This window comes from Hylaeus anthracinus, unplaced genomic scaffold (genome assembly GCF_026225885.1).
Source record: "Hylaeus anthracinus isolate JK02 unplaced genomic scaffold, UHH_iyHylAnth1.0_haploid 11989, whole genome shotgun sequence".
Taxonomy (NCBI): Eukaryota; Metazoa; Arthropoda; class Insecta; order Hymenoptera; family Colletidae; genus Hylaeus; species Hylaeus anthracinus.
In genome coordinates this window covers 11228846-11241736 of record NW_026534337.1, presented here as the reverse complement: position 1 = coordinate 11241736, position 12891 = coordinate 11228846, and the positions used below count along the sequence as shown (strand labels likewise).

The 12891-nt window shown below is 44.7% G+C and overlaps 1 protein-coding gene across 1 annotated transcript in view; it reads right to left on the bottom strand.

Moving 5' to 3' along the window:
• The window catches only part of LOC128887781 (lachesin-like), a 71140-nt gene that overhangs the window by 24204 nt on the left and 34045 nt on the right, over positions 1–12891 (bottom strand). Inside the window, exon 3 of the mRNA XM_054144100.1 lies at positions 6390–6487. Within this exon, the coding sequence (XP_054000075.1) occupies positions 6390–6487 (98 nt within the window). The remainder of the gene's footprint in view (positions 1–6389; positions 6488–12891) is intronic.

Here is a 12891-nt window from a genome sequence, read left to right as displayed (position 1 = left end):
AACACACGGATAAACTCAGCTAACAGAATCCACTTCAAAAGTTTAACAAAAATTAAAATTTCGTACAGATTCACTCCGAACTCTAACGCGGGTTACCTTTCGAACTAATAAAGCAGAGAATGATCGAAGTATTAACAAGCTTACCAATTTAGAAACAAAAGGCAAGCGCATTTTTTACGATTGAAAATCATTTACAAATAGTATGAGTGCATATCTGAAAAATGTCACGCTGACGTTACGCTCGATAATGATAACGTTAGAATAAAATAAATCGCAAAAATGATTTCGCATGTCCCTTTCTTCTATTGATTTTCAATCACCTGATTCTTACGCTCGTCGTGAAATCTGTAGATTTTTAGAAGCCTCAAAAGTCAATTTTTTCGAGTTAAAAATACTTGAAAACTCGGAAATCCGCAATATTACTCATTTTAGATAATTGTGCAATCGATGAGAAGTTAAAGATGGCCTTGAAGTTAAAATCTTGAATTTCAAAGTGTTTGGTACGTGACGGTTCGAGTTCGACAGCTCGCGTTTCGTTTACTTTTAGTTCGCAACGTGAGCCAGGGAGAGCCGAAATGGGAAGTTGGTCTCCCGCTGGACTGCCGAGTCGTGCGAAACGGAAGCAACCGCGAAAGATTTTTCTCGTCGATCCAGCGCGTTTATCTGTTTATATCGCGACAAACGGGATAAGCTGTTCCATGTAAAATAAGGAGCAAGGCGAAAAAGAATCGTCTCGCGCAGTGATAGCTCGCTTGTTGGCGCGTGCGTGACAAATGGGGAAACGTGTACGTGCTCGCGCGAGACGAATGCATTCTCCGAAAGATTCGATCGACAGTTAGCTATAAGATGGAGGAAACAGACGAGAAGTCGAACGACTTTCTGCAACCGAAATCGTTCTCTCAGAGATTTAACATCCCCTTATTTTAGGAATTCATTAATTTATTTATCGATGTTTTGAAACTTGGATTCGCTGTTTCAGCGTGTACGTTTTCCGCATTCCACGTGCACTCGACGTGCTGCACAGTAAGCTAGATGTTGTATAAATTGCCACACTGGTAAATATTTACGAGGCAAATATTCCATTTAGACCTGGAGTTTAATTCCTTTCTCTCTGAGGATTGAAAATCAGGGACAGAAATAGTAACAGAGGCATTCAAGACACGTTTTATCCAGTATTTTCCAACGTGTAGTTAGCATTTTCGCGGTGTAGTAATCAATCAGTCACTCCTGGCACCCGCGAATGAATTCTCGTCCAGTGTGCATTGTAAGAGCGCTTTATTCGTGCGCGAGCGCGACGAAACAATTCGTTGGATGGTTGCCACGCACCGGAAACTAAACAAAAGAAGCTTTCGCGTAGGAAAACCGACGCAGTCTTTAATAAAAATTGGCTAAGACGGATTCGACGCTCGTTACCAAAACTGTTACGTTTTGACGCGACGTCGAAGTACTTTTCCATCCCTAATCCCTCGAGAGATCCGCCTCGAAGTACTTCTTGATTTCGAACGCTGAAACGAAATACTTGTCGATGAGAATTCTTTATTTATTCCTTCCGGTTTAGTCTCCAAGGCCCACGAAAAACATGAAAAGCGGAGGCACACTGAGAACCTTGCCCTAGGGATAAACGAATAACATAATACGCACAATATACGAGGGATTTGCAATACTCGGGATAATCCCTGCAAAGTAATGAAGTATCGTGGAAAATCTTTTGCATTCCGAGTTCCGTTTCGGTGCATTCTAGCTAACGAAATTTTGCATTGCTTTACAATGTACTTCGTTTCATGTTTTTTCCCCCCTAGTATTCGCTGATGCATACAACGTTCATTTTGGACAAATGATGGAATATTTCAATTTCTCTACTAGCTAGTGTATTGTCACGATTCTCCTATACAAACAAAAATAAAAACGTATACAAGAACTCTTTGTCTAGTTCGTTTTTATAAAGAACGCGTACAACGAGTTCTTTTTTTTTTTTAATCCCGACTTCGGCGAGTACACGATCGCTACCGCAAACGTCGATACACCCTTAAAAGTCAATCGTGTTTATTGGAGAAGTCGATGTCGCGGGCGTGAATGAGAGTGAACGTACGGACGAGGGTGTTGGGGTGGGGGGCAAATAAGTCGAGCCAAGGGGATGGTATCGTGGCTATTTCGGTATCGCATCGTGATCGTAGCCGCGTAACGGGTTAAGGGCCGAATGGCACGGGATCGTTTCATCGAAGAGTAGTAGCGGTCACGGTTCCAGAACGGTAGTTTCGTCGAATGGATTCGCGTGAATACAAATCTGCGGTTATCGAATATTATTCCCCGTCGGTGGTCCGCGCGTTCGTGTGCTCCCGTTCGCGGATGGAAAAGCGCAAAAATAATATAAAATAACAGTCGCGGAATACCGTACCGAAGACCGTAAATGCGTTTTAACGCGCTCGATCGTACGTCAAAAGCCTCGCGACGGACGGGATCCGGGAAAACATTCCAGTCGGGTAGCGCTCGCGACGATACATGTTATCGTGGCCGGGTGAATGCAAAAGTATGCGTCGAATCGACTTTAACTTCTAATTAGTCGATTGTTTGAACGTTCGTCACGAACAGCGAGCGACCTGAATCACGGAAACCAAAAAAAAAAAAAAAAAACGCTCGCACCAGGACGGGGAGCTCAATATCCTGCGAATACAAACATTTGTACGCGTCGCTGGCAGAGATTTGCCTACGCCCGATTCGATATACGCGTACACCCTCGTCCATAAGTATTAGGGTGTCGGGTATTTTCAAGGGATGTAGATGCAGATTCTTTTATGGTCGGAGAACAGGCGAGGATTCGGGGCCTTTGGGACTGTGCGGCGCAAGGAGAGGCTCTCGGGTCACCGTTGATCAATGCTAAAATTTGTTAGCGATGAGCGTAATTTCTAGACTGCGGATCTTTATGCAGTTATAGGAAATTTGAATGTGCAAGAAACTATGAAATGCAAACAATATGCAAGAATATAAAAAAAATTGAAAGTAAAGTTCGTGTTATAATATTTGCAGAATAAAATAATTTTCTATTTAGGTTCAATCTTTGTAGGCACTTTCGCGAAGATTTTATTTTGCATAAAGATCCGCAGTCTAGTTATTTTATCGAAAAGGTGTCTTCGTTATAGCGTATAATATTTGTTCAGGTCCTTGAGCTGTGTAGAATCCTTTCTCCGGCTTCTGTTGCACTCGTGAACGTACCAACGTGACTCGTACGTCTTCCTTATGGCGTTGAGTGCGTCGGAGTAGGACTTGGCCAGCGCGTCTGACCATGGCTCGCTGTTTCTACTTGCGCGGAGATTTAGAAAGACGTAATGCTGAACTTGTAGTTAAGATAAGATAGCAAAAGATAGCGAAGTCGACAGATAGGGAACTAAGGCATCATTGATGTTTGGAAAGGTTCTCGCAAGTAGAATAGACGAACAATGGTCAGACAGGGGCTTCATAACCCTTTATTTACTGAATTCTTCAAAAGTTTTTAAAATCTAGGCGTCCATCTTGGTCCTGTCGCATCTTTTATCGTTGTCTTCAATAGACTTCAACAGAAATAAAATAAATCCAGCACCAACTGGACCCAAGAGCACAACTCTTTGCAACTGTTCAAGAATAGAGCTTAAACGTGGACACCAAGTACTTGCCTCGGGGAAATGTAAAAATGGAGAGGTCTGGTTTTCCCATACTCTTTCTTGGTCAATAGAGGGTTCGTTAGAGAAAGAATCCCCACTAGTGGTACCTGTATTAATAATCAGTTATCAGGCGTCGTTTGTCATTCAATAAATAAACTGGCGATAAGCGAAAGCCTCTAGACCGTTTTACGAGAGAGCGTTACATGGTTACCGTGGCTCAATGCTCATCATATGGCATGTCTCTAACAAGCTTCCAAAAATAATGTAATAATGTAATATGTAAATAATGTTGCTGCAGATTTCCTTCGTTTTCGCGTAAGTGCCCTCGGTACTTCTGAACGAGGTTATACCTGGACATCCGTTGAGAACAAATCGCTTTAGCGGGGTTACCGCTCACGAATCGGGCTAGTGTTTCGAGGCTCGGTTTGGCCCGCTGTGTTTGCCAGCATTTTTCCCTCCCGTCGATGGTAAACGGTCGAAAGTTTGGGACCGACAGCCTCGGGTAGCAACGAGCCGGCTCGACGTTGTCTTATTTCGTGTTTGTTTGACCGCGTTGGCTCCGGGCGACTAGCGAGATCGGAACTTCCACCGCGAATTTATTATTCAGAGATATCCAAGCGCGAAGCGGGCTTTTCACGCCTGAAGACCGTTGGCTGATGTCGAGTTGTTTTTAAAATGTGTCGATTGGCGCCATTATTGGCGTACTGACGAAAGCATCGAGGAAATAATCATCTATTCCTGTGTTCCACGAGTGAAAGAGTTAATTCATGATCGAAACGAGCATAGCTGAAAGTTATCGGTGCCTATGGAAACGCAAACTGACGCCACTGGTATTGACGCCATTCAATCGGCGTACTCCTGACGCCAATGATCTTTGCGCGTGAGAGCCCTGCATAACGCTATGCTTGCCTTTTGTTCGCGGCAAGCCTCGTTCGGTCGTAATCGACAGGATTACGGATTCCCCGGTATAAATCGAGCCAATATTTTCGCGATGTTGCCCAACGGCGTAACGTTGGTTATTAATTCTATCGCTGTACCGCTGTTTTAACTGTTTTCGGTGGGTTTTTGTCGGCGGACTTTGCATCGCGCCGCGCCCCGAGGTAAATAAACTTTTGAAATTTTCTCGAGGGTTTTTGCCGTTGTTGCAGCGCAAAAAGCGTAAACCGCCGGCCGCCGCTGTCGAAGTTCCACGGGAACTTTGCTCGAGCGGTTCCCTATTTTATTTTTTTTTTATTTTACCCCAACGAGTTACGCTTTCCCGTGCATCCAAGAATCCGATTATTCTTCGCGAGAAAAAGCGGTACTAATGTCGAGCAGTCGTCCTCGACGCCATGATACCCACCAAACGAAAGAAAATTGCTTCGCAACTAGAAGTGCGTACGAATTGGTTTGTTTTCTTTCGAATCGACAGGTCGAGAGTATGTACATTCTCGTGGAAAGTTCTTCGCGAGTAAATTTTTCTTTCCGCGTTTGAAGTAACAGCTCGTGGTTGGGGAGTTCGGTAGGTCTCGCGCTTCGCCGGTGATCCGCTAGTTATTTAGCCGCGGGTTGCCAAAGGCGAACAGTTTCCGTATCAGATCATCCGAGTCTTCGAGTGTCCTTGGTTACGGGTATCTCTGACCTTCCACTTGGCTCCGTTTCAATACAACTAACCCCGACTTTTGAAAACAGAATTTGACGTGTCGCGAGAGGTCTGAAAACCAGCTTTCGGGTGCATCGGGCGAATGTCGAACGTGGATAGGCTAATTTGCTTAGCATAGAAGATTCTTGATGGTTAAAAACATAGAAGTCTTTGATCTTTGGTTGAACGGTGATAATTTGGGAATTTTTTCTGACGATTCTGGAAGGCTGAAATAAATGTATCGTACACGTATCGAAAGTACATACTTTTGGTAATATTCGCGCTGAGTTTCGTAAAAATATATTGTTTACATAGAAAGTGCAGGGTGTCCTCGTAGCACCCTATTTTATTTGTAATTGTTACAAACAGATCAGCTTTAGCTTGCGGAATTTATATTTTCTACAAAGATGGACGCTTCGTAATGAAAATTGGCAGAAACATTCCCCAAAGTATGCACCCTTAACTCATCCTCGAACCTCTTACATCGGCTACTCGTTGCCTTCGGAAAAATTCCCAAGTATCGAAACTTTCCGCCCCAGAAGTTCGCCGTTCGCCCTGAGGCGTCTTCTACCAAACGTCTAAGAAGAAGCGACGACACTCGTCCGCCACACGAGTTAATCATTCGAGGCTGAATGCCGTTCAATTTCATCTCGTTAACCGTCACAGGGGGGGGGGGGGAGAAGCTTAATGAATTGTGTTCCCGTCGCGAACTTCCGAGAAGCTTTCCCGTGTCCGACGAGTCCTCGCCAGACAGACGAAAGTTTCGGTTTATTTCCACCTGGTGAATGAATACGATGGCCTTTTGGACGGAAAACTGTTGAGAAAGTTGGTCTCGAGGAAGGGAATCGAAGGGACTCGGGAGACCGAGATTCGAGGGGTTTGGGAATTTAAAGGGTGAAACAGGGAGCGAGGGGCGGAGCCCGGCAAAAAGACGCGAGACAGTGACATCTGTCACAAGGATCCGCGCGACCCATTTACTTTCACGGGATTACCGAAATCTCGAATTCCCTTATCGGACCGTGAACCCGTGAACTCGTTTACACCCCGCGTGCCGGGCTAATTAACGTTCCGCCGCCCGGCTCCTCTCTCTCCCTTTCGCCCTTCTTTCCCAGTGGAACATTTAAATCCCTTACCTTGTAATTTCCCAGGTTCCGGATCGTGCACGGTAGAACGGCTTCTTTGCCGATGGCTGCGGTCACATTACCGATCGGCTTCGTGAAGCTGGGCAGATCTGCAAAAAGGGGTGGTTTCGGTGAGTGTGCTTGTTCGCTGAATGGATGGGTACACAGCTCTGAGTCGCGTCAGGGGAAAGGAGGCGCAACGTATTCGGTAAGTGAATTTCACGACGGTTAATCGAGGGGAACGTTTAACGATAAATATGGAAATTAACGGACGGGGGTGTACCGAGGCTAAGGGACCTATTATTCGTGGTACGTTTGGTCTCTTTGCTACTGCAGCGCGACAAAGTTCATCTACTACAGGCTTGGCCAACTCAAATAGTTTCACGGGCCACTTCGATGACGCGTGACGACACAGCGGGTCGCACTATAGGTACACATATAAGTTAAAAAATAACATTAATATTAGGTTAAAAAATATGATACATATACAAAATACCGGTCGACGTCATTGTTCCACTCTCCTCTATTACTAAGAGCAAAAATGTGTGTATCGTTTCTATAGGCCGAACGCACACGGGCGCAACCGATTTGAAATTAGTGTTGCAAACCGTTTGCGCTCTTTGTTTTACCTACAGAAGAATTGGAAATTCTATATATAATTCTAATATTTCTAATTCTTTTATTTGAAATGTGTGGATCGTTTCTTTATATATTTATTACATAACTGTATTCGAATTAGAAATGAACGTTACTGATGGTTGCCTATTGAAATCGATTCATCCAGTAACATTTGGGGTTCTAAATAAACAGCGGCTTTCACTGCAACCTCCTAATATGTACAGGGTAGCCTAGTTGACTCTTTATAACTCCTTGTCTTGGAAATTATTTGATCGATTTTAGTGATTGAGATGTTCCATTGTATGGATCTGAAGGGCTTGCATACTGAAAGGGAGATTAGTGCACGATCCTCTGTTGCTTGAGACTCTAAAGGATTAGGTTTTTATAACAGGCAACATCGTTACTTCTGCTATTATTGCCTAACGTTGCACCGTACACCTTTGTTTCTGTTTACGAAGCTCGCGTTACTTGAACATATGAACAAGAAACGACCCGTACCCCTAACTAGTACTGTATACCTAATTTACTAAGGAGCCAATCAACTAACCGCCCCCAGTCCACAATTACATTTCAATCAGCGTTCCGTAAATGCAGCGATCGAACGGGCTCGTCGAAACCGAGAAAAAGTCCATGCTTTGCCCCGAGGCTCTCCGCTAGATTGCAGATTCCCTTAACAGGGTCGCCATGAGCTAGCTCGGTTCTGGTACATTGTCGGTCTGAAAAGAACAGATTTAACCCTTTGCATTCGAGAGGCGACTCTCAGTCACCACCAGGTTTTCTTTAGGTTCGATTTCTTTGAAACTCCAAGTGCCAATAAAATTATTATCGTTGAGGCAAAGGTGACCTGATTCTCAAATCACAAATTAGAGATCTCATTTTCGAAGGCAATATAACCTTAGCATTCGTGGCAATAGAATGCTAAGAAAGCACCTCGAGTTGCTGGTAGATATCAGAAAAAAATGCCTCGAGTGCAAAGGGTTAATCTCGAAGATGTATTCGCGGCGATCCTCCCGAGCAGTTCAAGACAAACGACCCTGCCGTTACTATGAGTTCTAAGATCGCTTCGCGGTTGCATTTGCCTCGCGACGTCTACGCTCGGTTCTTCCGTGGAAAGTTTGCGTACCGCCGGGCGTGCGCGCGATTAGGTTCTCTTAGAATTTAAATGGAACGTTATTTACCATCCGGCCGCGCAGATTTATGAACGGCGCACAGGCGAATCGAGGCAGGTGCAACGGCGCGGTACGCGCGTAAATTCTGCGTGCTCCCCTGAAAAATATTTCACATCGCTTACAACGGGTGCGGATTCGATAGCCGTGATTCGTTGCCCTCGTTAAAGCGTACGTGACGGCGCAATGACACCGATTAACAGCTTGTTGGCGTATGTAATATCGAACGATCGCGAGTGAAGCATAGTTTCAATTTCCTGTCAACGGATGCACTGTCACTTGGCTAATGGCCAAAGATGACGTGCCAGTGATACGTTAAGCTGATGGATGGAGAAAGGAGGAAGGATTTTTCACCGAGGAAAAGAACACGAGTGGAAGGATTTTTTGTTTCGCGCTACCAACCTTTCCAGGACGGCACCGGCGCTTATACAGAGTGGGAGGGGAAAAGCATGGAAACCCTTAGAAATCACGCGAGTCTAGCGATAAAACGAAGAAACAAAGGTTGCACTTTAAGTCGTTTTCAACGAGAAATTCGATGGTGACTTTGGATTTGACCTCGAACCTCATTTTCAAGGTCAACTTGTTTTCCTTTAACGGGAACCTCTATTTTTGATGCCGGAATCGAAAAGAGCGGAAAATTTTACGTTAGGATATCTACTCAAATCTAGAGTTAACGTAACCCCTAACAATCTTATAATCCAGGAAAACCCAGACCCCAAAAATAGGGGTTCCCATTGAAAGAAAACAAGTTGACCTTGGAATGACCTCGAAAATGAGGTCCAAGGTCAAATCCAAGATCACTGTTAGATTCCTCGTTGAAAGTTATCTAAGGTGTGACCTTTATTTTGTTCTTCTATCGCAAGACTCGCGAGATTTCTACGAATTTCCATACTTTTTCCCCACACTGTTTATAGACGACTTGGACTTACACATCCTTGGACTCGCGGTATATTTTGTTTGCGCTCTTGATCCATTAGGAGTGTCGAACGTTTCGATATCGAATGATCGTACGACTCTTTTATCCCGTCGCGAATAAGGTGCAAGGGTTAAAGATATTTCGTGTAATGGATATATTGCGGGGAAAATGACCCAAACTATTCCCCATTTGGATCCAAAGGCCGATTACCGCGGAGGGATGGGGAGATTTTATTAAAAATACCTCCTGGAACAATATCGGCTTCAGCGATGCAAAAGGACTCCGTCGGACGCGGAGGCGTCGCACGCGAACTAACCCAATGTAATAAAATAACGAAAAGTTTGCCCGAGAAAATCGCGCGAATTCCGAAGTGTCCCCGTAGTTCCGTGCGTAGCTCTCGCGGAGAACTTTCCTGCGAAACGAGCCGAAAAAGTTAGAATATTCCGTGAAGCGGAAAGGGGGTCGAAGAAATGGTAATCTTTGATGGGAGGTGGGTGGGAGGAGGGAGGATCGGTCGGATGCAGCAAACTGTTCGACGAAAATTAAGTCTATAAATATACGTTATAGAAACGTGGACGCGCAAGTATATCGTACAAAACGCGTCGTGATCTTCGTGGTAGTTCCCAAATGAAATGTTCAATTTGTGGTAGCTAAACTATAACGTAATAAAATGTAATTGGTCATAATTCTGATTTGAAGATTACGATGCAAATATACAGGATGTCCCAGAGTTAGTGTGAGAACCGGTAATGGGGTGTAGCTGAGACGATTATGATGTACAATTTCTTTTGCACAAATGTCGGATGGTGCATCGTTTTTGAGTTATTAACGAAAAACTACCGACCAATCAGAGCACCGGAGTAGCACGCGCTCAGTCACGAAAGCATAGGCTCGAGTCACGATTGGCTAGCTATTGACGCTTGTTTTTCGTTAATAATTCGAAAACGAAGCACCATGCGACATTTGTGCAAAGGAAATTGTGTTTCAGAATCGTCTCAGCTATTTCCGGTTGTCACTCTAATTCTGAGACATCCTGCATACATAATGTCGTATTGGAGTCTAGTATAAGTACTTGTACAGTAAGTTACACATCAACACTCCTACCAATTTAATTATACTATTATATTTGCGTACCACAAAGTTCAATGCAGAATTTAAAGTCATTCGGACGAAAAGGGTTTGCACGAGATATAATTTTATTAACGTTCGATGAATGGAAACTAATTTGCTCGCAAGACCGAAACCAGTTCCATTTTTAAGTTCCGATCTTATTTTGCCGAGAGAACAAAGGGGTGCGAAGAAAAGGTAATTTTCTATAGGTGGTCCTGAGGCGGAAAGGGGTGGATGATCGGTTGGATAGAGCGAACTGCTCGACGAGAATGAAGTCGATGGCATCGGAGAACGGGCCACATGGCGCGATATCGGCCACCTAACGAGTGAAAGTTTCGCAATGGAGCGTCGGCGCGAAGCAGCGGGCATCGGGACGCGACCGGAAGTTGATGCAACTTTGCGCCCGAGCGAGCCGTCCCGGTGCATCGTGTGCATCGAACGGAAAAACGCGGGACTGCAGCTGTGTCGTCGACGGGGGCGGCGCGTTATACCTTCCTGAAATTCAAGACAAAATGGTATCCGAAGGGAAAAACGGATCGAGAAACATTCTTTAGTTGGAATCGAATAGTAGAATCCTTGTCGGCATCCGAAATAGGAAACTTTGCATTCGATCTCATTTTATGACGAAAGAAAAATATCCCGACAAGAGGTCTCTGTCTTGGCTTTCTATTCGACAGCCGATTAGCTCCGTTTAGTAAATGAATTCAGTTTACTTTGGACCTGCTCGTCCCTCCGCTTGATTTTCGCGCGAGCAACGGCAACGAGTTTTCGAAGCATTGATTTCGAGAGCCCTTTGACGGAGGTCCCAGGCAGACATCCCTTTTGTCTCGACGATAATGCGTTCTCTGGTCGAGGACGATATTCCAAGACAGCGGCTGGTAACTGCTTATGGTGGTGGCTCGAAAGCGCGCCGGTAGAGTTACCGGGGGATTTGTTATTCGAGGAGAAAGGGTTGAGGATGAGGGAAATCAGGAAAACTGTGGACAAGGGGCGAGGCTTGGGGCACGGACAGACCCGAGGGAACGGCACCGCCGCTATTATGATAAGATATTCACCGACAGGAACAGGAGAGGGAAGGAATTTTCAGCTCGCAGCGTCCTCGTCGTATCTAGAATGTAATATAAGGAAACGCGAAGGAAAATAGTGGAGGCACCGAGCCTGAGTGCCCATGTGAATGGCGGTGTAGTGGAGAGGAAAAGGGAGAAAAGAGGAACCAGAGTAACCGGGAAAACTGGCGGAGACTAGAGGAAACGGAACGGAGCGGCGGGGAGAAGGAACGCCACGATCGTTTCGTTTCCTCGTAGAGTCGGAGGCGTGGGTGCACCTACACCCGCGCCTCTGCCGACACCGCTTTTATTTTATGGCAAAATTATGCCGAGAGAAAAATAATTCAATCTCCCCCGGTGTATGTACAGGTTATCGTGGCGTCTCCCGCACGAGCGGTGCCAGTTAGCCGCGGTCCGACGATCGAATGCGCCCAACCGAATTTTCCCGTGGACCACTCGCTCCCACCGAGTCGACGGAAAATTGTTTTATTCCAGTCTGAAACTACCTGTTTTTAGATAGCCAAGCGTATTAATTAAGACGCGAGGAGGTTGCATTGAAAGCCGCTGTTTTTTCGTATTTTTTGAGCATTTATTTCAATAGTATAGTATATAAAAGTATCAATCGAAATACCTTGTAACTTGGATCGCCTTAAAAGACGAGATATTTTTTCGAGATGGAATTCGAAAATTGAGAGGTGGGAAAGAGTAGTAGACAGCGATGGACAATACTTTGATTAATCTGTTAATTCATTTTGTTTTCGAAATAAATGCATTTTTCACCACAAAAAAAAAACCGACCGAACTAATTTGTACTCCACATATTTGCCCTCAAAAGCCACTACTTTTTCCCACTTTTCTGACAAAAGTTGAATTCCGCGACGATAGAACGGTTTATCTTTCGAGCTTATCCATTCAGCAACCCAGTTTTCAACTTCTTCGTAATTACGGAAATGTGTGTCTTCCAAACCATGTTTGCATCGATCTGAACAAATGATAATCACTTCGGGCCAGGTCTGGAGTGTAGGTTGGGTGAGGGAGAATCTCTCATTCGAACTCCATCAGCGTTTCTTTTACAGTTCTAGCAACTTTTCGGCGATTTGATGCAATTCATGGTCGTTTTTCTATCAAATTATCGTGTAAGCGCTTCAATTATTGGCAATAACGTTCGGCGGTGACTGTTACATGTGGTTTTAACAACTCATAAAATACGACGGCTCTCATTGTGTACAGTATTCGCAGTAAAATCCATGTATACATAAACAGCGGCTTTCAATGCAACCTTCTAATACCTCAGCAAGTAGGTAGAAAAAATTAAAAGACCTCGTTCTCTTCGTTCGGTGAGCAATTAGAAAACCTTTGTCGTAATAAGTCTCCGAAGTCTCCAAAGAATGAAGAATTGGGCTTCGTTAGCACAATGGACCACTCGACTCCAAATTTAGGTGACCCTTTTCGGTATCCTAGAAACCTCTGAACTTCGAAATCTTTGAAAGTGTCCGAAGAGACGATCGTACAAGCACCGTTTATAAGGACACGTTGAGTGTTTCGACGGTACACCGTCCAAGCAATAGAACGCGGGATAAAGGTAGATCCAGTGGGAGATATTTCTTCGAGTGCTCGATACATTCTCCCAGCCATCGACAATATTTTCTGATCTCGTT